Source organism: Spironucleus salmonicida, chromosome 3, assembly GCF_000497125.1.
Source record: "Spironucleus salmonicida strain ATCC 50377 chromosome 3, whole genome shotgun sequence".
NCBI lineage: Eukaryota > Fornicata > Diplomonadida > Hexamitidae > Spironucleus > Spironucleus salmonicida.
Genome location: NC_090598.1, coordinates 623060 through 646455, shown reverse-complemented (window position 1 = coordinate 646455; position 23396 = coordinate 623060). Strand labels below are relative to the sequence as shown.

The 23396-nt window shown below is 33.8% G+C and overlaps 10 protein-coding genes and 1 pseudogene across 10 annotated transcripts; 4 read left to right on the top strand and 7 right to left on the bottom strand. All coding sequences in view use genetic code 6, as the record gives it.

Moving 5' to 3' along the window:
• Positions 1-575: 575 nt before the first annotated feature.
• Positions 576-962, bottom strand: SS50377_22650 (Transmembrane domain-containing protein; the record flags this gene model as incomplete). Its single annotated transcript, XM_067906535.1, has 1 exon — positions 576-962. The coding sequence occupies one exon, from the start codon at positions 960-962 to the stop codon at positions 576-578; it is 387 nt and encodes a 128-aa protein (XP_067765803.1).
• Positions 963-1148: 186 nt separating this feature from the next.
• Positions 1149-2279, bottom strand: SS50377_22649 (Cysteine-rich membrane protein 2; the record flags this gene model as incomplete). The annotated part of the gene is made up of 1 exon (XM_067906534.1): positions 1149-2279. One exon carries the CDS (start codon positions 2277-2279, stop codon positions 1149-1151), a length of 1131 nt encoding a protein of 376 aa, XP_067765802.1.
• Positions 2280-2575: 296 nt separating this feature from the next.
• Positions 2576-2938, top strand: SS50377_22648 (uncharacterized protein; the record flags this gene model as incomplete). The annotated part of the gene is made up of 1 exon (XM_067906533.1): positions 2576-2938. One exon carries the CDS (start codon positions 2576-2578, stop codon positions 2936-2938), a length of 363 nt encoding a protein of 120 aa, XP_067765801.1.
• Positions 2939-3499: 561 nt separating this feature from the next.
• On the bottom strand, positions 3500-4637 carry SS50377_22647 (Cysteine-rich membrane protein 2; annotated as a pseudogene).
• A 449-nt stretch (positions 4638-5086) lies between these two features.
• SS50377_22646 (Cysteine-rich membrane protein 2) lies at positions 5087-6667 on the bottom strand (the record flags this gene model as incomplete). The annotated part of the gene is made up of 1 exon (XM_067906532.1): positions 5087-6667. The coding sequence occupies one exon, from the start codon at positions 6665-6667 to the stop codon at positions 5087-5089; it is 1581 nt and encodes a 526-aa protein (XP_067765800.1).
• A 2375-nt stretch (positions 6668-9042) lies between these two features.
• SS50377_22645 (Tenascin-like protein) lies at positions 9043-10962 on the top strand (the record flags this gene model as incomplete). The annotated part of the gene is made up of 1 exon (XM_067906531.1): positions 9043-10962. One exon carries the CDS (start codon positions 9043-9045, stop codon positions 10960-10962), a length of 1920 nt encoding a protein of 639 aa, XP_067765799.1.
• Positions 10963-12516: 1554 nt separating this feature from the next.
• Positions 12517-12816, bottom strand: SS50377_22644 (uncharacterized protein; the record flags this gene model as incomplete). Its single annotated transcript, XM_067906530.1, has 1 exon — positions 12517-12816. The coding sequence occupies one exon, from the start codon at positions 12814-12816 to the stop codon at positions 12517-12519; it is 300 nt and encodes a 99-aa protein (XP_067765798.1).
• A 346-nt stretch (positions 12817-13162) lies between these two features.
• Positions 13163-13975, bottom strand: SS50377_22643 (uncharacterized protein; the record flags this gene model as incomplete). The annotated part of the gene is made up of 1 exon (XM_067906529.1): positions 13163-13975. One exon carries the CDS (start codon positions 13973-13975, stop codon positions 13163-13165), a length of 813 nt encoding a protein of 270 aa, XP_067765797.1.
• A 751-nt stretch (positions 13976-14726) lies between these two features.
• SS50377_22642 (Cysteine-rich membrane protein 2) lies at positions 14727-16166 on the bottom strand (the record flags this gene model as incomplete). The annotated part of the gene is made up of 1 exon (XM_067906528.1): positions 14727-16166. The coding sequence occupies one exon, from the start codon at positions 16164-16166 to the stop codon at positions 14727-14729; it is 1440 nt and encodes a 479-aa protein (XP_067765796.1).
• Positions 16167-18829: 2663 nt separating this feature from the next.
• On the top strand, positions 18830-20416 carry SS50377_22641 (Na+ driven multidrug efflux pump; the record flags this gene model as incomplete). The annotated part of the gene is made up of 1 exon (XM_067906527.1): positions 18830-20416. One exon carries the CDS (start codon positions 18830-18832, stop codon positions 20414-20416), a length of 1587 nt encoding a protein of 528 aa, XP_067765795.1.
• A 1741-nt stretch (positions 20417-22157) lies between these two features.
• SS50377_22640 (Cysteine-rich membrane protein 1) lies at positions 22158-23033 on the top strand (the record flags this gene model as incomplete). Its single annotated transcript, XM_067906526.1, has 1 exon — positions 22158-23033. One exon carries the CDS (start codon positions 22158-22160, stop codon positions 23031-23033), a length of 876 nt encoding a protein of 291 aa, XP_067765794.1.
• Between the last annotated feature and the right edge of the window lie 363 nt (positions 23034-23396).

The following is a 23396-nucleotide window of genomic DNA, read 5'->3' as shown; positions in this document are numbered from 1 at the left end:
GTAAATTTATTCTTTGTAACTTTATTTTATTTAAAAAATATTAGCATTATTATAGAAAGAATATCTATTATAGATAATAAATATTAAGAATAAATCATATTATTACCCTACAGATTGTAGTAAAGTTGTTATGTACATAGAATGGTAATCGCATATATATATGATAAATATAAACTTTACAATCCCAATATCAATAAACTTATGTATAGTATTATATTTCTATTAATTGTTTAATTTCGAAGACTAATATTATAATATTTAAACTTTATTATATATACAAATATAATTAAAACTTATTTATAACTTAAAATTATTAATATCTAGAACGAATTTCTTATTTTCTTTGAATATTTCGACAAAATACAGAAAGCAATAGGCAATGATGCTCTATAATATTTTTAAATTGGATGATTAGAAATCACAAATATACTCCTACACTTTACTATAATATATTATTTGCTTTTTATTGAAAAACTTTATAATTATCCTTACGCTTTCTGTGATACTGCTATGTGAGCAAGTATCCTCGAAGCAGCCACAGCAGGTGCAGCAAACATTCAATACACTCAAAACCGTCACTGCAATACGATCATCCGCCATCCGACCATGCAAGCAACGACCCAACCGACTAGAACGTACGAGCTCAGATGCATGAGCAGGCCCGCCAACACGACACTGCAGCGATCGAGGCGTTCGGCGCCATAGCAGGACACGCAGCAGAGCAACCCGAACCCGGGAACAGCCATGGTCAGCAAGCCGGCCTCCTTCTGGCACCTCTGGTACCTCGGGGGTGCGCAGCTGCAGAATATGCCCCTCACCGACAGGACCTCGCCCATCCCTGCCGCAACGGTCTGCGCGCTCCCGGACGCCCATCCGCTGTACGAGGAGCAGGCGCCGGCGTCGTCAGGTTGCAGCTGGAAATCAGGCGGTGGTAAGCTGGGCAGCTGGGGTTGGCCGTCCATTTTATTGGGATTATTTGTAATGTATTATATCCTTTTCAAGTGGGTATATTCGAGGCAACCGCTCTTTATAACGGAAAGGAATATAACCATAGTTATTATACCCTTGCCGGGCGTTTCCACCCTGGCCTAGAATGGGCCCGCTGGCGAGTTGAGTTTGTCTCTCTGAAGCTTATGCCAGTAACACCATCACTGTTGGCCCGCGACGACCGTTTCTGCGTCCGCCACCACCGCGGTGTGCTTCTTCTTCCTCATGCAGCAGCCGACTACGCCGCCTACTACACCTACTGCTACCAGAATCGCTATGACGATGCCGATTATCCCGCCGGTCGAAATTCTATTTGGCTTCACTGGGTCCACCTTGTCCGAGAAGCAGAACACCCCGACCTGGTAGAAATCGGCCGCGCACTTCAGACACGCTAACGCCTCGAGCTCGTACCCAGCCAGGCAGCTGCCGCACTTCGTTCCGTCCTCGCTGCACGATAGGCAGTTGACCGCGTTCTGGCACGCGCACTGGGTCATCTGCAGGCGTCCGCCGCATTCGACGACGGCGCTGTCCACGCACGCCGTGCCAGTGGTAATCCCGGCGCACTTCTCCACGCACTCATGCTTCGTCGTCATCTCGTGAGTGGCCTTGCACGCCGTGCAGTTGCTAGGTGCGCCAGCGCACTCACCGCACGCTTCGTCGCAGGAGACGCAGACCCAGTCCTGCAGAATCAGGCCCTTGCCGCAGGAAGTGCAGTGCTCCGAATCTGCACAGGTCAGGCAGCTGGCGTTGCACGGCTCGCACTTCTTCCCGGCACCGCAGAAACTCCCAGCGGCGCAGTCCTCGTTTTGCTCGCACACGTTCTCTTCTACGCATTGGCCATCATCTGTGAGCTCGTAGCCATTGCTGCATGTTTCGCACTTAGCCCCATCCTTGCAGCTGATGCAGTTCGCAAGGCAGGCTGGGCAGGCGTCCTTGTCCTTATAAAAGCCTGGTGCGCATTTAGAGCACGTTTGCATAAATATTTCAAATCCCACGATGCACGTTTAGCACCCGGTGAGGGCTGTTTTGCAGGTGGCGCAGTTTTTGAACGCTTTGCATGTACAGGGAACGATGGACATGGCCTAACATGCCTCGCACTGGCCGGCCGCAGACAAGGCATAATTCTCTGCGCACTGGGTGCACGCAGTTGGGGCTGCGATCGTCCCAGTGCACACAATGCAGTTCGGGGAGCAATTTAGGCAGTCGGTTAGGTCGTCTCCCACGTCCTCTGGACAGTACGTGCTGGGGTCCGTGCATGTGGTGGGGTAGGCTTTAGAACACTGCTTCGTCATTTGGGGTGGAGTGGGAGAGGTAAAGCTCGGGATAATTGTAAAATTCTGTGGGTAGCTTATTTTTATTTTACCAACGTGTCGATAAAGCATGCTGAGGATATAATAAACTTAACAAAAAAATTCCATCAATTAGTTATAGGAATTAATATGAATATAAGGAAAAATAAACTTAAAACTATTTTAGCAAAAATGTTAAATTATTTAAAATAATATGTATTAATATCTAATTTTACGAAAATTAAAGTTGTGTTCTTACGGAAATAGAAATTAGTAACTCTACCAATAGGTGGTAAACAATGCCGGTGCTGTTAACCTTCGCTATCTGCAGTAAGCACCATGAGCAGCATAGTAAGGTGGTGTAGACAAAAACAGGGATAGGCAGCAAATGCATAGCAATTCACAAGCATTGCTAAGTTTTAGTGCAAAACGGAAAACTCACACGCGACCTCCCGCATGCCAGATTTGGAAGCAGCTCGCCTGTGCGATATTTTACAGAAATATGTCATATGGCGGCGTAGTATTAATAGTAAAAGTATCCTAATATTACGAGAACACGCCTAGTTGATGGGTTTATTGTTAGAAATGTAAACGCTGTTTAGTTGAACAGAACCCCTATATCCGATAAACTTGCAATTCTGACCAGAGGCGGACGTTTTTGATACCAGCAGGATTACTTGCTGCTAGTTATTAGTAATTCAGATATTGAACTAAAATATTTGGATAGCTAACTATCAAGTGCTTCTCCTCGCGACCAGAGTGGGCATAATTAAAACATTAACTACTGCGTTGAACTAGCTGGCTATAGCTAACACTATGCGTACAAACCAGCGTATTAGTTTTCATTATGTTTGGCCTTCGGTGGGAAGCCATTTACAAATTTATATCCGTTTGTAGTATAACATAGCAATGAATACGTTTCTGACACATATTATTGACGTAGCACAATACCTAGTAACGCCTGCTATAGCTCTAATGCGCTAAACCAACCTCAGCAAGAGCTAGTTCATCCATGGGCCTACGCATATAAATCTAAGCACGCTTGGGCGGCCATCTCAATTGCTCGTCGATATGAAATATTTATCTATTCCATAATATGATAACTCCCGACTGCTAAATATAAGTGTACGCAATCATATCCCGTCCGTATGCGATTTCTTATACTTTATCGTCCTGACATGCCGCTATAGAATTTATACCCAAAAGCTTCCCTGGAAAATATCTCACTATAGTACCTCACCCGACTAGCTCTGTTAGATTTTCGCCACTCTCTTTTTCATCACGCAGCAGCATGTGGCTAAGCCGCACAGGCATATCATGGCAAGTACTCCGGTAACGACTCCTGCTATTGCCGCTCCAGAAAGGCTACTCTCGTCCTAGCCGGGGTCCTGCTTATCCGGAAAGTAGTAACCATAAACTTGGTGGTCCCAATCACTCATGTGGAGCACGCCCCACTCGCTAGACTATACCCAAGCTGCCATGAACCGCATGCCGAGCGATCCTAACTGCAATTTAAGCAGTGCAGTCTCGTCCCACAACAGCATTACGCGAGCTAGCGGTACGCGTCGCATTCCTTTAGCTTCCCGTCCTGACACGTCATGCCGTCCTACTTATCCTTGCATCTCTGCACGCACGTTTGCTCTGTCGTTATTTCATAGGAGAAGTGGCAAGCTGTGCAGCGTCTTGGAGTTACTTCGCACATTGCGCAGTTGGCGTGGCACTGGTGGTATTTTCCACTATTGTTAACCCACCCGGCCTGCGCTCCTGGCAATCCTTGGTCTCGTCCAGTCCCGAATCGCATACGTCGCACGAATCGTCGTTCTGGCACTCCTTGCCGCTGCCCATGCACTTTGCACAAGTTTTCGTCTGACCGCAAAAGTGCCCAGGGCCGCAGTCTTTGGCTACCTAGCAGCCCGTTCCAGGCATACAGATTCCGTCGTCGTTCCGCGCGTAGAAGTCCGTGCAGACGTCACAATCCAGCCCGCTTCTGCACGACTTGCAGGTTAGGCCGCAGGGATAGCATGCGTCGCCGCTTTTGTAGAAGCCCTGGGCGCAGGCTTAACACGCCCGCCCTTCAACTCGAACCCTGCTACGCACTCCTGGCACGCTGCAGCATCGTCTGCGCAGGTGGCGCCGTTGCATTAACACTGGGTGCGATACGGTGATGTGCAGGGTTTGCAGGTGACTTCTGCATCATGAACGTAGTTGGCCGCACCATTTAGGCAGGTGAGGTGTCTGGAGTGATACCAGTGCAGACTTCATAGTTTTATATTCGGGTGGTTCAACTCCGATATCGTACGGGCAGTAAGTGCCGGGATCCGTGCACGTTTCGGTGTCATCTTTGGTGCACTGCTTGGTCATTTTGCATATGATATGCAAAAATAGCTAATCTACCACTTAGGGGGTTGTTTTTATTTTTGTAAGATCTGCTAGTTATTGCTAATAAAGAATTTAAAGGTCTTTTGCATTTACTTCCTTAGGCTAATGTTATCACAAATATAATATAATTATAAATTTGGAGTGTAGTAAATAGAAACATAGTATATATTAGGTTTGTGTTCAAAAAATTTCAATAAAATAGACTCCATCTAATTTCCACTTTGCTTAAATTTGAGTTAAAGCAGCTAGTGTTCACTCTAATATTTTCCAGTCAAGAGCTCATTTTTACCTGAACTCGACCCTTGGCCATCCCGTTTTCACCCCTTATTATAAATATCTAAAAGTTCAAGTAATGGTGACGCTACAGTTAAATTTAGGCAAGCACCACTTCTGAAGGAAAGCGCACTAATTTACCGCTGTAAAATAAATCGTCAGTCTGCGGTTATAACAATTTCCGGCGCGATCGGAGCTGGCTCGCGCCTCTTTGCAACAGCGCAAACACCGATAACGACTCCAACAACCAGACCTATAAATACCACTACCGCAACAGCGATGCCTACGATGACCCCAGCAGACAGCCCTGGCTTCACTTCTTCTGGTATAATTACCTTCACGCAGATCCCATTTGACTCTTGCTTAGCAAAGCCTGCGGCGCACTCCACACACCTCCCCATCTTCTCTTGGTATCCATTAAGGCACTTCCCGCACCTATTCTAAAACATGAAGTCGCAGTTCGCACAGTTATTTTCCTCCCCGCAGACACAAGGCATGAGCATCTGCGATATCTCCTCAGGCTTGAACGGGCAGTTCGCCCACTCATAAGTTCTGCTCGCTGTCTCTTTGCAGAAGCTCCCCTGCTACGGCTGCCCGCTGCATCTGTGCTGACAGGTGTCCCTGTTAGTAAGATCATAGTCGCTGTCGCACACCATGCAGGAATCAGGTCTGTCGCTGCACGTGAAGCAGTTCTCAACCTAGCATTTAGCCTTGACGCACACTCCTCCAATCTTCTGGTAACCGCGGAAGCACTCCTAGCAGGCCGTACCGCTCGCATCACAGTTGCCGCAGTTCTCAGCAGCCCCGCAGACGCACTGTGGGCTGTCGAACCTCAGCACGGCATCGCACTTTTCACACTATCGATCACGCGTCAGCCCTAGCTGATTCTCGCATCGGTAGCAGCTCACCACGCCTCTCCGCATGATGCACTTCTCGCAGTGCGCCACCGCCTAGCAGGATGTACACGTATTCTAGGCCGTGAGCGCAAACCCGTCCTCGCACCTGGCGCACACCACCTCGTCAGCCGGCTGGGCGCAGTTGGGCGGGACGGCCGTGCATTCATTATTCGCCATCATAAAGCCGCTAATGCACTTGCGACACACTATCCCTCCAGCAAACAAGCACTCACTGCAGAGCGGCATTATCGAGCACGGAACGCACGTTTTGTTGCCGTTGAGGAAGTGCGTGGGCAGGCAGCGTCTGCTCGCAAGCTCCACACAGTTCCGTGACGCACATATGCACACACCAGCAGAAATCATGAAGCTATCGAAGCAGCGCTAGCAAGTTACGTACTGGAACGTGCAGATCCCGCAAAGTGGCGAAATCCACATTCGGGAAACCGCACATATTGCCGCTGAGCACGAACTGCGCTGATCGATTTTTCGGGAAATTAAACTGTAAATTGCAGCGTATACGTAATAGCACGTTGCGCCTGGAACGAAATTCCACGTTCCAGCACATTCTGCTGTCGCCTGAACTTTTCGCTCCTTTTCGTTCGGTTTTTAGGTAAATTTCAGGACTTCGCAGACAGTGAAGTGAATTTGTGTTGAAATGATGCAATGCAGTGGGAGTGTGCTTTGTGCGTGGGTTTCTATCGAGCTCCACTTGATTTTCAAGTATGTTTAGTGTACGCGGAGTTAGACGATAAGTAGCGCAAGATAGCAAATATTATGGTATGTCTAGGATAGGGGATAATTTTAATAATGTTAGCTATAGTCTATTTTGACACTTTTTGGCATAATGTATGATGGGGTAATATTTATTATTGAGTGAGGCTGGAGATGGTTTATTTGGTTAGCGTATCAGTTGGCAAGTCGGATTTATGGTAGGATTATGCTAGTTTTGTGGGATGAGACATTAGTTTTAAACCATAAATACAGGTACTGGATGAGTTATTCTACCATACTTATGCATTCAGAAGCGAAATCTAGTGTAAAATTATTTGCAGTAATTAATTATTTAAATTGCAAGAAATTAAGTCTACTATGATTAAATATAAGAAAATATTGTTTTATATCCTAGTATAGCTTATTACTCTCCTTGTATTAGGAAATAGTATGATTAAGAATACGGCAAAGCCATAAATATTATTAGTAATAGATATATTAAACATGATACGGATATATTTTAGTATAAATTAGTAAAATTATAGGCTATGCCTTAATATAAAAGAATAAATATTATACAATTAGTAAATTATATGGTGGATAACAAGATAATATAATAAGTTTTATCTATCGTCATCTATAAAAAATATTTATAGACAAAATAACTACAAAAATTCTAGGAAATACTTAAAATTATTCATCATAAAGTAATGACTCATCAAATTATTAATATTTTATTGTAATTTTTAAACTTAAAAATGTAATTTAAATCTATACAAGTACAGATTTGTAAGACTCATTTTTATTTAAATTTTCTGAGTAGTTATTTAAAAATGCTAGTAACGAAAATATTTTTATTTATATAAATAAATTTATATTAATCTATTTTTAGGTATACCTTAGATTTAATTTTTTTTTTGAATTTTTCTCTAATTGGTAAAAATTATAAGTAATCTTTTGTTAGTGAAGTTACTATTAAAATAGTACTGAACCATTTTTATATATAACAATCACACTTAATCTGGTAATACTAATATAACATAGTAAAACTTTGTTATTAAAATAAGTTCACTTGAGATTATCAATAAGTAATGCAAATTATAATTTTATATTAGTAAATTTATATTTGAAAGTGTAAGGTTAGGTATTATTATTAAAAAAATGAACATTCTGTCCAGTTTATTAATTATTATACATAAGCTAGAACGAAAGTAGCTTTATACAATAAAGAAATAACACAAAATCTATTTATAAAGCATATTGAATCTTATTATATTACTTATTTAATAGAATAATTATTATTGAATAACTAATTTAATTCAAAAATTAAACTAATTAAATTGGTGTTGAATCAATTAATTAATAATTTTTATACATAAATGGGAGTATTAACAGTTATATTATAAAAAATTGCATATATATATTTTTGATAATCAATCAATTTAGTTAAATTAAATTAAATCAATATAGCATACTATTAAATTAATTGAACATAACATCAAATTTTTATAAATTTCTTTAGTTAAAAATTAATATAATAATTTAGTATTATTATTAGAAAATATTAGGATTTCTACAAAAATTATAATTTTATACAAATCAAAATATCAGTGATGAGAAACTATTTCTTAAAAAAATATTTTATTATAAATGGTTTAGGTTGACATTAAGTTATTATAAACTTATTAATAATTTTCTATTTTATGAATTTTCTATATATAATAATTCTCATTTTTAATAACGTATTTTCAGGACTAAATTTTCACAAAAAACAAATATTGCCTTCTCTTTTAACGAGTTAAACTAGTAGTTATAGTATACTGATAATTACATCTAATTAATCCTTAAAATTGCGTAATTCTAATATTGATGACTATACCCTAATTTAATTGATGCTGTTATTGATAAAATAAACCATTAAATCAGTATAATAATAGTAATCATGAAGTATTGTTTGGTTTCATAGTTTAGTCAACATATTGTATAGTTTCATATAAACGCAAATTGTTTAAATTTAAGATAAGACAATTAATATTAAACTCTTAATCAAATTTTTTATTTATAATAATCATTAGAAAATATTTTTAATTAATATTAATATTCTTTTGTTTTATTAAATTTTCTTAAAAGATTACGTAATTTTGCGTTAATAACTTAGATTATAATTTTTTACAGCTTTGTAAATTTTCAGATAGTACTCAAATATTAAATTAAAAATATAATAACATCGTATTTGTATATAGTATTTTTTTCATTAAAATATGATTTTTATAGATATAAATAATACTATAAACTTTATGTAGTATTTTTACTAATGTGAGATATAGATAATAACACGATTATATTAAATTCATAATATAAAACTAAAAACCAACTTTCGCATATATTAATATATTATCAAGCTTTAATAGATGAATGAGTTACTAATCTTAAATTAGCTCACACGAACTGGCATATATCATTTTTATATAATATAAGCAATTAATTTTAATAACAATCCATTAGAAATGCCATGCAATGATGATAAAGATTGTGGTTAAGGCACATGTGTAGAAAATGTTTGTTAGTGCAACTAAGGATATACAGGTGATGCATGTAAAACGTGCGACCAAGGATACACTCAAACCAGACAAGGTTGTCTGAAAGAATGCTCTTCACGTGACTGTCCAAGAGCATTTGTATGCGCTGACGGAATAGTTCCAGGCAAAAAAGTTTGCACGTGTGCTACTGAAAACTTCGACCCTTCACTTAGCTGCTTGCACTGTAAGGATGGTTTTAATATGAGCGATGGATTATGCCTCCCATAATCATGTTTTGCTGGTGATATTATTTGTAGCGAACATGGAATTTGTGATTTCGGTTGCGAGTGCTTCAATAATTATACTGGGTAATAATGTGATACTTGTGATCAAGGTAGTATTAAGGCACCTGATGGATCTTGTTTAAGAGAATGTATTACCGTGAAAGGTGAACTCAAATGCATGTTACCAGGTCTAAAGTGTAATTCTAAGTTAGTTAGTGGTAAAAATGTATGTGTTTGCTAGGATAAATTTGCAGATCCTGATCATAATTGCTTCAGCTGTGTATCAGGGTATTCAAAAACTAAATAAGGATGTATTATCGATTCCTGTGTTTTTTAGAATAAGGTTTGTAATAATGAAGGTGACTGCTTTGGATCTAGTTGTGAATGCAATGATGGATATCAAGGAAATAAATGTGAAGTGTGTTAAAACACATCCGAGGTGATGACAACAGATGGAAAATGCATTCCTGCTGCTTGTATTGATAGAGCTACTGGGCACGAATGTTCGGCCAATGGCACTTGTAATATTAGTTTAAAAAAGTGCTCATGTAAAACAGGCTATACGGGTCTACAATGCAACAGCTGTACTGAAGATTTTAGACTTATTGATTAAAGATGCTAACCAAATTCTTGTTTTGTTTTTGAATATGATTAACACGCATGCTCTAATAATGGTATTTGTAACGAGTAGGGAGATTGTGTATGTAATGGCATGAGCGGTGGAATTCATTGTGAAAGCTGTCGTCATGGGTTTGATAAAGTTGATGGTGGCGATTGTATAGCTGAAGTATGTGTTGTTAACAACAAACAGTGCAATGGATTTGGACATTGTATAAGTATAAATGATGACTCCCGTTGTCTTTGTAAAAATGGTTATGATGGATAATCTAGATGTGTTGACTGTGAAAAGGGCTATTAAAATATTACAGATGAATGTGTATCAATTAACTGTATTGGTAGATCTTCTCCGCTTCCATGTTCTGGTAATGGATCATGTTAAGTATTAGATATTGTTAGCGAAATATATGGTTGTGCTTGCAAACCTGGATTTATTGGTAGATTTTGTGATGACTGTAATACTGATCTAGGATTCGTAGTAACTAACAATCATACTTGTGTTAACTAGGTTTGTGTTGGAAGAGATTAATATGAGTGCTCTGGTAATGGAGAATGCATTAATGCGGAAGGCAACTTATTCTAGTGTCGTTGTACCTCTGGAGCAACCGGTAAGTTTTGTTAAGACTGCAACGAAGGTTTTTTCAAGGTTAGAGAAGGTAAATGTGTGTTCGAGTCATGTATTAGCGATGCTAAGGAATGCTCAGGTAATGGTCATTGCAGATAGCTTGGGCTCAACCACAGGTGTATTTGTGATGATTAGTTTGATAGCCTGACCAATTGTTAAAGCTGTGTTGAAGGATATTCACTAAAAGATGGACGCTGTTTAGAGGGAAGTGTAAATAAACTTAGCGGAGGTGCCATTGCTGGGATTGTCATTGGTATTTTAATTTTGATATCGTTGATAGCTCTAATTATTTTCTTTATTATGAGAAGAAAACCTAATAATACTGTGTAAAAGACTTCTGCTGTTACTAAAGATCTAGCTAGTGGTTAAAAATTCATTTGATATGATCTATTTATTTGAAATTTATTTGCCTGTTTACAATATTCTAGTAACTATTAGAGATTTAACAATAATTATATATATATTTATAATTAATATATTAATATATTGATAAATTATAAAAATATTAATGTTAGTCTAATATCCATATTAAAGTATATTGTATCATATAAGAACAGTATTGTGCATTTAATTTGGTGCTTTAAACTTTCATATCGGCATAAAATAAGAGTAAACTTTCTAAATAAAATTAATTAAAATAAAGTGAATCGTTACTAATAACAATATACTTTATACAAAACAAGTATGACTAATAAGGGGTAGAAGAAACATATATATAATATCCATATATAAATAAATGGTATCTATGTAAAAAAGAATTAGTTAATCAAATTCTATCCCTATCAACAAACACTAGTAATAGAATTGATATTAGAAATATAAGTATTTAATTTAATTTAAACTAAAAATTAAGCCTTTTAAAAGTTTAAATATTTTTTATTGAAACAAAATTTTATAAGATTTTAAAATAATTATAACCTCATAAATTTTATGATTTATCGTATATATTAGTTACTAATTGCTATCATAAATTTTAAATTAATTAAGTAAAATTTTTATTTAAAACTCGCAATAATAATGTAACTGGTATTTCTTACTAGGAAATAATATCTATTAAAATAATAATTTATATTGTTATATCTATTTATACTTGATTATATTTTGATTATCAATTTAATTCTATTACCATAATGGATATTATATATCTCAAAGATAATTTTCTAATACGTAATATTTTAAATTTACAATATCAGGATAGAAATAGAGTAGTAAATTTGTCAATTTAAACGACTAAAAAAAATTAAATTGATTGACTAACTAATAGCATTCATTCTTTAAATAGACTAATCTTATAATGTATGTGTGTCTAAGTTTCAATCGAAACATTATGAAATTCTTATTATTTAATTATACTATGGATCCAGTTATTGCAAATAATAATATATGATTTTAGATATAGAAAAAATCTTGAGAATGTAGTATAATTATTAATAAATTATTATTATACCCATCTTCAATTAACATTTAAGTATGAATATAGTATTAGTAATATGAAATTTTAGTAGACTTACTATTAAATGCTAATTTAAACGAAAATACGAAGAATCTCTGCAGATGTTTTTTCTTATTTTAATATTTATTAATTAAAAAAAGATAGGCCTTATATATTTCAATTATTAGTGTTAATTACAGATCACTAGGGTTAAAGAAATGAATATTACATTTTTTAATTTCTTTTTCCCGTATAAAGAATTTAATTTGAAAACAATATATTTTTATATTATTAATATATAATTATTATTATAGAATAATTGTTTACTAACAGTTAAAAATGGCCAAATTAAAATCACATTTACTAAACCTACCGAATTTACAGTTCGCTTTACTATATATAATAAAACTGCCTACACTCAACCTCGTTATTTTCATATATCAGCCATCAAGATATTCCGCTTGATCTTCTTTATCAGCTTAATTTTTCTCTTGTAAAATATTTCAAGATCGCCAAAATACTGCTAACAGCCATACAGGATAAGCCTATTGTAGTATTTGCAACTACAATTTTTTAAACGTAGCTGTCAAAAAGCTTGGACACAATGTGTCAATAAAGGCCTTCTTTTAAGTTAATATGAGCAAGCGGAAATTGTAGGCTTCTTTTATTGTTCTGACAACATCACTAGTTATCTACACAAACTAAACATCAATATCACCATCAGGCTCAAATTCTATATTCATCACATCCTCAGATTGCTCTAAGAAGTAAGTCTACTGAGAATTATAAAGTCTTAATAGCATATGCACTCTTCATTTTGGAATTTATGTGCAAATTCAATTGGCGGTTATCCTTATTATGCTATCTTATAGCTTCAGGCTAACATTAGCAAAGCATGATTGATGTAATTTGGTTATTATCACATAAAGTCTATCAATTGGCGTGTTTTGTGAGTCACAAAAGGACACACTCACATGGGCATTCTTTCCATTTTTCTCAAAAATATTCATACAGGCTCGAAACGTTAAACCGGTGGGATCTTATTATGCAAAGGCAAGTTAATCAAAATTTACTTAAATTTTCTTGTTTTCCTTTATATTCATAAGAATAGAGGTAGCGGGTAGTTTGCTAACTAATGAACATTCTTGTTCATTAGCGGTGAGTACGATTTTAAGCGATGCAGTTTTCAATCATTACTCCATGAAATACAGCGAGTGCTGTATTTTCATATAAAGACTGGTACTGTAAGGTGTAAATTGCAGTATTCCTCCAGGATAGGGCGGGCCTTGTATATTAAAATAATTGTATCCACATAGCGATAGAATAAGCCTCTACAGATCCATACGAGCACTTCACCTGCATTCTTCTGACTCCAGTGTCATAAAGTACTTGCGACAATTAAGAATTGTCATATGAAATTATAACTGTGTTGGTACCACTGTCAACTTTATGGTTGCCATCGTATGGTAGGTTGTATGTATTTAGAGCGTTTGTTATTTACATAGTGGAGTCAGTAACACCTATTGATGAAAATGTAAGTGGATAATTTATCGTAGCTGTAAATGTCTTCTGATCATAATCTACAGTTAGGTTGTATAATGTATTTGAATCCTTACTCCTGGTTAAAGTTATCTCCTAAATCTGTTATTCAAAAACTTGGTTGTAGCTTTTTATTCTCAATTAAGATGCTTTAACATCAAAGTATTGCGAAATATTAAATACACTAATCACAAACTTGGTAGTTTTATTGTATTCAAAAATAGTATTTACCATCTGAACATCAAGATCGGAATTTTGAACTGTTATCTATACTAGTACGGTGCTGGGAAGTTCGTTACAGTTTTTATTATAAGTTGTATTAAGCTGAATAAACAGCATATTTTAAACTTCAGATATTTCTAAATTGGTCTAATCAACGTAACATTAAGTAAGTTACACAGAATGTGATAAAAGATGCAGCATTTTAAAATTCAACTATGCTATAATTTATTGGGTTGTTTTAATTTCAAAATATGCTTTTTAGTTTCACAATATTTTTATTATTTTTATATAAATATAATATTTCTGTTGCGTAATTTTGTAAATAAAATAAAATGAAGAAAATTATAAATGATTAAAATAACAGTGGAACTAAATTAACTTTATTTAGTATATATTGGATAATACTGTTGCAAAATATAACTGTTAGTTTTTAGGAAAATTTATTAACTCTTTTAATATTCGCAGAATCTACCCTAGTATATTATCACGCGTCTGGCTTATATTGGACGTAGAACTCTGCTAGTTTTGAATTTACAGTAATCTAATAAGTCAAATATCTCACTTGAAATAGTAGCATCCCTTCATGTAGTTTAAATATAAGCATTCGGTAAAGCTAAGGCATGTTAATTTATCATATCAGATATGAAAACACTATTTTAGTCTTTAACCATCCAAATAAAATATTATAATTACTTATATATTATAATTAGCCTTTCTGATAAAATGCCAATTTAAAAAATGAAAACCAGTAACCACTGAATGTTAAACAAGCTAAAATCTCGAAATTTGCAAAGAAGCATTTATTTTTTCAGCAGACTTCAAAGAACGCATACTAACTAGGACCTCAAAGCAGACGTTATATATACACATATATTATACAATACGATGCCATAAATTAATCTAATTAAAATATGGGCATGCCCAGAATATCAGTAAATAATCAATTGAACAGTCAGTCTGTTTAATGAGATAACTCAAGAGGTGTAGCAGCAGGAGCACGCTTTCTCATCCTAAAGTACACCACACACCCAATAGCTAAGGCAGCTACAACTAACACACCGATGACAATGCCTGCAACTGCTCCCGTGGAAAGCTTGTTCGATGCTTCTTCTGTCTTTTTCACGCAAAGACCGTTGGAAGGCTACCTAAGGAAGCCGTCCGCACACTCGGTGCAGCTCCCGTTGCGCTGCTGGTACCCAGGCAGGCACGCCCCGCACTGGCCCTCGGCACTGCAGTTCCCGCAGTTCTCCGCACTCCCGCAGATACAGTCCGTGAGCATCTGCGCAACCCCGGTGGCGTCCGCAGGGCACGCGACCCACTCGGCAGCTCTTGCTGCACCCGCCCTGCAGAACTGCCCGTTCTAGCCAACCCCCGCGCAGCTCTCCTAACAAGAGTCCAGAATCGTGAGCTGGAAGCCGCCCGCGCACGCCATGCAGGAGTCCGGTCTGTCCCGGCACGTCTCGCAGTTCGCAACAGCGCACGCTCCCTGCACGCACTTGCCGTCCTTCATCTCGAAGCTGCCGAGGCACGCCCCGCACGCGTCCAGGTCCTTGCCGCAGTTCCCGCAGTTCTCAGCAACTCCGCAGGCGCAGGCCGGGCTCGCAAAGTCGATGATCGCGTCGCAGGTGCCGCACGCATTTGCGGTGTTCAGCGCGAATCCATCATTGCACTTTTCGCACGTGTTCGATTCGGTCACAACCGCGCAGTTTGGCGCCACCGGAACGCACTTGTTCGCAATGATCAAAAAATCAGTGGCACAACCGCTACAAGTAAGCTTTTGCGCCACAAAGCTGCATTTCGTACATTCCGGGATAACCAAACATGCCTCACACTAGTACTCCTACGTAAGCGCGAAGCCATCCGCACAGCGGACGCAGGGGCGCTCCTTAGCCGACTCAATGCAGTTTGGCGGCACGGGGACGCAGCTCCCATTCACGGAAACGAATTTTTCCACGCACACCTCGCAGCTAACCCCTACATGGCTCTAAAAGCACTCCCTGCAGTTCGGGAGCGTAGTGCAGGCCTCGCAGACGTTTTTGTTGTTCAAAAAGTAGTCTGGGGCCGTGCAGATTTTGCACTAATTCTCGATTAGTGGCTCGCAGACGCTGCAGTTCGTTATCGCGCAGTCGCAGGCGGTGCCGTTTAGCGTGAAATTTGAGTAGCAGGCCGAGCACGTCACGTCGTCTTTTGTGGGGTCTGCCTGTGCGCAAATTGTGCATCCTGGAGAGCTCCAGGCGCACAACTGGCACATGTCGCTGTGCTGCACGAAATGCGTTTCTGGGCAGCTCTCGACACATGTATTTTTAAGCAGAAGGAACCCCTCTTTGCAAAAATCGCACACGATTTCAGACATCATGCAAGTTTCGCAGTTCTCGATACTGCAATTGAACATTTAATGGAGTGTATAATTAGAAGTGTTGTATTATCATATAATAGTGAGATCAGAAAACGGCGAGGAATTAGATTAGCAGAAATTGATTAATTGGGTAAATTAATGTGGAAAAATCAGTTTCTTGATGTAATAATTTAGTATTATTATATAAAAATATAAGTATAAATTAAAAAGTTAAAACCGAGTGAGGGGTAATATTAACATAAATGTGATTAAATGTATATAAATAATAAATGTAGGATAAAAATTCGGCAAATATGAATTATTTAGGGAATAAACAAAATAAAAATAGATGTTAATATATAATAACACTGTAAATAATTTAATATTGAGTTATGACTTGTCGTAAAAATTTACTGTAGTAGTTACCTTAAATAAAAATATTATAATGTGTCTGATTATGTATTATTAATAGTTTATAATATTTAGTGCAAAATTATTATAAGTATTAATTTAATTATAAAATATTAATAATTGGTTAAAGTAAATAATGTGCTGCATTAAGTGATGCGGAATATTTATTTAGATAGCAGATGATTATTGTGATATAGTGAAAGGTTGAGTTTCTCTTGTATTTTTATTGAATAACAGTAAATAATTGTACTATGTGTGTAGATATATTGCTATCAGTAATTATTTACTGATAATATCGAGTACAGTTGGATGATATTATCGAAATATTAATTTTTAGGAAATAAACGATTTATTCTAAAAGGTGCACTTACATGAATATATTTTATAGTTAGCTATAGGAATAAAAAATTATCAATAAATTGACTCATTTTCTATGATTTATAATATTAAAGATATAATAAAAATACTGCACAATTAATTACAAAATAGCTAGGGTTAGGAGGTAATTTTTAGATGCGCTTTACATTTAGTTTTCTCTTCTTACAATATACACTTTTATCGTATAATAAATTTATAAACTTTAATTGTTTAGATTCGGGAAACTAAGAAAATTTCATTCTCTAATGTTTTGAAGACATATAAATTAAGTTATTTTATAATATATTTATAGATATGTAAAACGAAGCATATCATACGATAAAGGAAGATCACTTATAAAATACTAAAGTAACTAATGAGTTTTTATTGTAAATAAAAGCAATATTATTTAAATACAATTGATTTTAAGTATTTAGGGCATTATAGTTGCTTGAAATTATTACTGTTTTTTGAGTATTAATTTAGTATAATAGTTAACGCCTCTAAATATGTTATATTTAAGTATAAAATAATATAAATATCCCGAGTAGTGTATTTTTTTTCGGTAGAAAATTGAAAAACTATCTAATAATAAAGCAAATATAAACTGTAATATAAGAATTGAATCATGGTATATTAAAGAATTGATACTAATACTTATGAAAATAATAATATTCTATAATGAATTGTATTATAATTAAATTAAAAATAATAGTGTTATAAATATTAAATTAGATATTAATACCTACTATTATTTATTAGTGTATAATTAATTATATCCAATTTTATGGTAACAGAGATTTGCTAATTTTTCTCTAAATAACTATATAATTGTGTATTAATGCCTGTGTATATCAAACACATTTTACATATATGTGTATAGTATTAATAGATTATTAGTTCAGTAAAATGTTATATATTTTTTCACAATACACCTAACTTACTAAATGCTATACAGATGTAACTGATTTAGAGGTATCTTAAGTAGAAAATCTTCTTATTTTCCATATTCATCCTACAGGGGATACAGATTGTAATCAGCTACCAAGTGCTATTATCGTCAAAATATTCTTTCAAAATAAAGATCTGGATGTTTAATTGGTCGATATTAATTTTAATTATAGCAGTACATCATAGTTTGCTATTTCAGTGTCGGATATTTCTCTGTATTTCAATATTAAAGCTTCACATATGAAAATAAAAAGTTATAATCAAATATTCGAATAATAAATTTAAGAAATAACATTGACTCGCAACAAAGATGCTAGTGTTTTTCATAATTTGTCTGTAACTTATGATTAGATAATATTTACAGCTACAGTTTATTTTCCTATGACGTTTTCAACAATAATAATAACAAATGCATCTCTAGCAATCACAAATAGCTTTACTACATATAGGGTCATCTTTGATGAAAATCCACTAGTGGACACTGCTATATAATAGTTAACTATTTCATTTAAAAATTCAGGATTATCTACAATACTTTATGATACAGGAATTCTTAATATTCGCCTCGAATGTGAATATGGAACTTTAGGTGTCAATTCCATGGGCTTTGCCGATACTTAATTTTTAATATATAAAGATAACTTAAAATAAAAATTATTGTTTTATTGCATCATTATGTTACTCCTAATTTAAACTTTTTCTAAATAGTTTGCTTAATTATATGCAACCATAATATTTCTTTCATGAATAAGAATTTCTACTGAGAAATATAAATTAAATAAGAAATATTATATTTAGAATTAGCTAATTGAAAGTTTAAAGGTTATGCTAAGAAATAATTAATATTATATATAATAAAAATATTAAAAAGAAAATTTGAAAACAAATATTGTTATTATAACGATGTAGTATTATTACAAGAAAACAAATTATATTCGTTATTTGGATATGATTAACATTAAATGAATGAAATAACTATGAAAAAGCTTCAAAATTATAAAATGACTGAAACTTGTGAAGAGACTGTTCCTTAAATAAACAATAGTTCCATTGAAGTTTCATAGGAATCTAGTAGTCGAAAAGAAAGGATACGGGAAAACACTAAAGAGAAGAGAGATATTCAATACTTAGGTAACGGTCCTATTTTCAAAGTACTAATTTATTAGTCGTATAACAATCTTATTGGCTTTCTTATTATGACTTTGTATATGATAGTCGGCTCTATATTCATTGGACAATATTTAGGAGAACCTGGCTTAGCATCTTCATCGGTTGGTACTTCACTTGAGCTCTTAGTATGTGTTATCATTATTTAATCATTATCAGTTGGTGCAATATCACTTATTGGGCCTTCCTTAGGTTAAAATAAAATAGAAGATGCTAGAAATTACGCTACCTAGTTTTTCATGCTAGTAGTTATATTTAACATCTTAATGCCCACTATAATACTTCCATTGAAAGACTATATAGCTAGAGGTCTTGGTGCAACTACAGAACCAGTATTTACGTACTTGTCTAACTATATGTGGGTTATGTACTCAGTAGGGGTCTTAGCTTATACCATCAATGGTGCTTTACTTCCGTTGTTACGACAAGAAAATAAGGTGAAAGAGGCAATGATCTGTTTGATAGTAAGCTCACTTCTCAATATTATTTTAGATGCATTTCTATTTAATGTTTTCTTAGACAAACTTAAAATGTAATGCGCTGCAATCTCAGCGGTAATATCATAATTGGTAATTGATGTATGGATTCTGTTTGACTTTTTCGGAGGTGTTAAATCTACAGTAATTAGATTTGATAAAAAATATATAAAATTAAGATGGTTTTTTGTAAGTACAACTTTTAAATAATTTGTTCCCGCCGCATTTAACGCTATACCAATTATTATCGCATAAGCATTAACTAGTTCGTAGATATCTAAATATGCTAGCACTAGAACTACTCAGTATCAGGCTATATGGGGTATTTATCTCAGACTTATATAATTAATGGTATAGCCAGCGTTAGGTGTCTATTTTGGGTTTTTAGCTATTCTTTCTTATAATATAGGCTAAGATAAGAACCGCAGAATATAAAAATTAATATTGTATGCTGATTGGCTAACTCTGCTTATTTTAATAGTTGTTTAAATATTAATCATGGTTCTAATGCCATACTTAATAAAAATGTTTGATGCAGATTAAAATTTTGTTAATGATGCAACACCATTACTTAGAATGTGCTTTGGTGGTATGTTTACATTATGTTCTATAATGTTTGCTTCTGGTATATTTTAGATGCGTAAAAAAGTAATGATCGCAACTTCATTTTAGATTTACAAGCTTATTGTTAACGTCACTGCGATATATGTGATTCCCATATATTTTGACATAAAATGGATATTTTTAGCTCCAACAATTACAGAAATATTCGGATTTGTTGTCTCTTAGATAGTAATTTGGCATTAAAGTTATCATTTTAAAAAATTGGCAGATGCTTAAGATAATATAGATTTTAATAGTGCAAATATATCGTGTGATACTTTAGAAGTAGGGTAATCAGATATGTCTACAGTATGCGCTATTAGTATTATAAACTAAGAATGAGTAACTTATTTCAATATATATAAGAATTGAACTATTTTCAATATTACATATTATACTACAATAATAAATAATGCAACTAATATTATTTAAATATTAAATATAGTGTATTTTTACTCTATTAGAAATAATAAAATGTAACATATGTAAATAATTAATATAAATTACTTAATGATAGACTCCTATGTATTAAAGGAGAATCTAATGCTCTGATCTTCAAATTTTTATTATATAGAAACAATAATATTAAAAAAATATGAATTTAACCTTCAAATATAAATGAAGTGACTATAAAGTATAGACAATTATTTTATATCTTGTAAATAATAATATCAAAATAATTCATTGCTTAAATTGATACCTACTAGTGGATTATAGTATCTGCATATCTTAATTTGAAAAACTTAAATTATTATTATTATTTCAATATAACATTCTTGTAAAGGGGAACCATTAATTTCCAAATGAACTTGTATTTAGCGGGTTTCGAAAAAATTAGGTATTTTATGGTTCGCAACGCAAATTATAAAATGGCCAATCGTTTTTAGAATCACTAAATGCAATTTATATTGAAACTAATGGTGATTATCTACTGATAATATTGAAAAGATGATAATATTTAGTGTTTTAATTAGCTATCTAGTTATATTTGTAAATTTTTTAATGCTTAATAAAGTAATAAATTATTTTATAGTCATCAGCATCTGCATCCCTTTACATTAATTTATACTTTCGTAGAAAGACTTAAAATACAGTAAATAATATGAAATAGTATTATATCTAAAATTTAGTAATACTATAAAATTACTCAATTACAGTTTTATTAGCATTTAAATTATTTTCAAATCCTGGTATTAGGTTAATAATAAACACATTAATCTAAATTAGTAATTATATATAAAAGATAAATAAAATCGAATTTAATTTAAAATATTATGATTAAGTGTTAAAAATTATCGTTATCTAGATTTATTAGAATTTAGTTACGGAATATCATATTGAAAGTTAATTGATAACATATTAAAACTTTTATATAAAGTTAGGTTTTAGAGCAAGAATAGAAGTTAAACGTATATCATTTGCTTCCCCTATCTAAATTACCTGAAAATAGATGTTATTTTTGAGATAAGTAAGTAGTTATATAAATAATTAATGTATATATTTTTATTATATGCAAATTTAAAATACGAAACTTGTTTGATCTTACGAACGACTCTTTAAAGATACAAACTACGCGTATCTATATTAATAATAATTACATTAATCGGCTTATAATATATTGATAATAGCATATCCAGATGATCATCAATATATCGAATTAACATTAATTATATAGAATTTACTATAAATACTTATTTTCCTCACAAATTTACATGTAGTCATATAAAATAATATCCATTACTTATTTTTTTCAATATTTTAAAATGTTTGAACAAAGCATATTGAATATAAATAGAAATTGAAGTAATTTATTAAGTTTTAATAGTTTTACCACACTATCTATAATAATGTACAATATTTCAGTTTATTTGTACACTTTAATTAATATTTCAGTTCATTCAAAAATTTTTGAAATATATAAATATTTTATATTTATATATAAATGGATAAAAATATAATTGACCGCAGTTTTTTAATACAATAATATACATTTATTTATAATTAATATCATTATTTTAAAATCAATAATATAAAATTCCATATATATAATATTATCTATCTATAAAAATATACTAAATATAAAATGACAGAAAGTGGAAAATGTAAAGAAAATGATAATAAGTGCGCAACAGATACATATTGTCCTACTCTTGATGCAGATATCGTTGCTTGTAAACCTTGTGCTGATAATACAATTATTACTGGCTACGGTTGTAATTGTAAATAAAATGTATCGACTAAAAATTGTTAATAGTGTAAAGATGGAAAATGTTCCGTTTGTATAGCTAAATATTTCTTAGATAGTGTAGAAAAATGCACCATATGCAACAGTAACTGTGAATCTTGTGAAGGATAGGAAAATGAATGTACTGCATGCAAAACTGGATTTATTGTAGAGCCAACATCTAAAACCTGTGTAAAATCATGTGTCAATCATAAAGACTGCAATAGTAAGCATCTTGGATATTGTGATTTCTCTGTTAAACATTGCAAGCCTTGCTAAGAAGACTGTGCTTTCTGCACATCTGCTACCTTTTGCTTAGAATGCGAAGGAGACAAAGCAAAACCTGTGACCACTATTGATGGAAGATGTATTGCAAAGTGTGCTGATATTGCTGATGGGCAATTCTGCTAGGATGGAACTTCAACTCCTTGCAGTACATCCTCTACTTCTTAGTGCAAATGTGGTAGGATGACTAGATGCGCTACATGTAATGATAATAAAACGTAATGTGCAACATGTTTAGCGGGATACACTACTAATGATCTAGGTAATTGTACTGACTGTGCATATGGATATGAACCAGTTGCTGGAATCTGTTTACCATTATCATCCTCTGGCGAAGGTTCTAATTTTTCAGGAGGGGCTGTAGCGGGAATTGTAGTAGCAGTATTGATTGTGGTTGGAGTAGTAGGTGGTGGTTTAGCTTATTATTTTGTCAAGAAGGCCAAGAAGTGATAGTCATTTTCCAGTTAGAAATATAATAGTATGAATATTTTAAAATTTAATCTTATCCTTTTTGTTCAATTTATATCGTTTCCAAGCTATTTATCATTAATAGTGTATTAAGTTATTTCGTTAAATCTGAGTTTGATAAAGAATTTCAAAATATTAGCACATTTTGGTGGATGTAATTTAAAATTATTTTAAAGATTAATAAATATGACTAAAAACAAAGCACAATGAAATAAGTAGTTAATTAGAATTAGTTTTAAAGCATCTTATGCATTTTTACCATTCTATAAATTTATTGTTTTGAAGTTTTTAACTATAATAGTAAAAGTACCTAATTTTATAGAATATCCTCTCGAGTAAACTTAC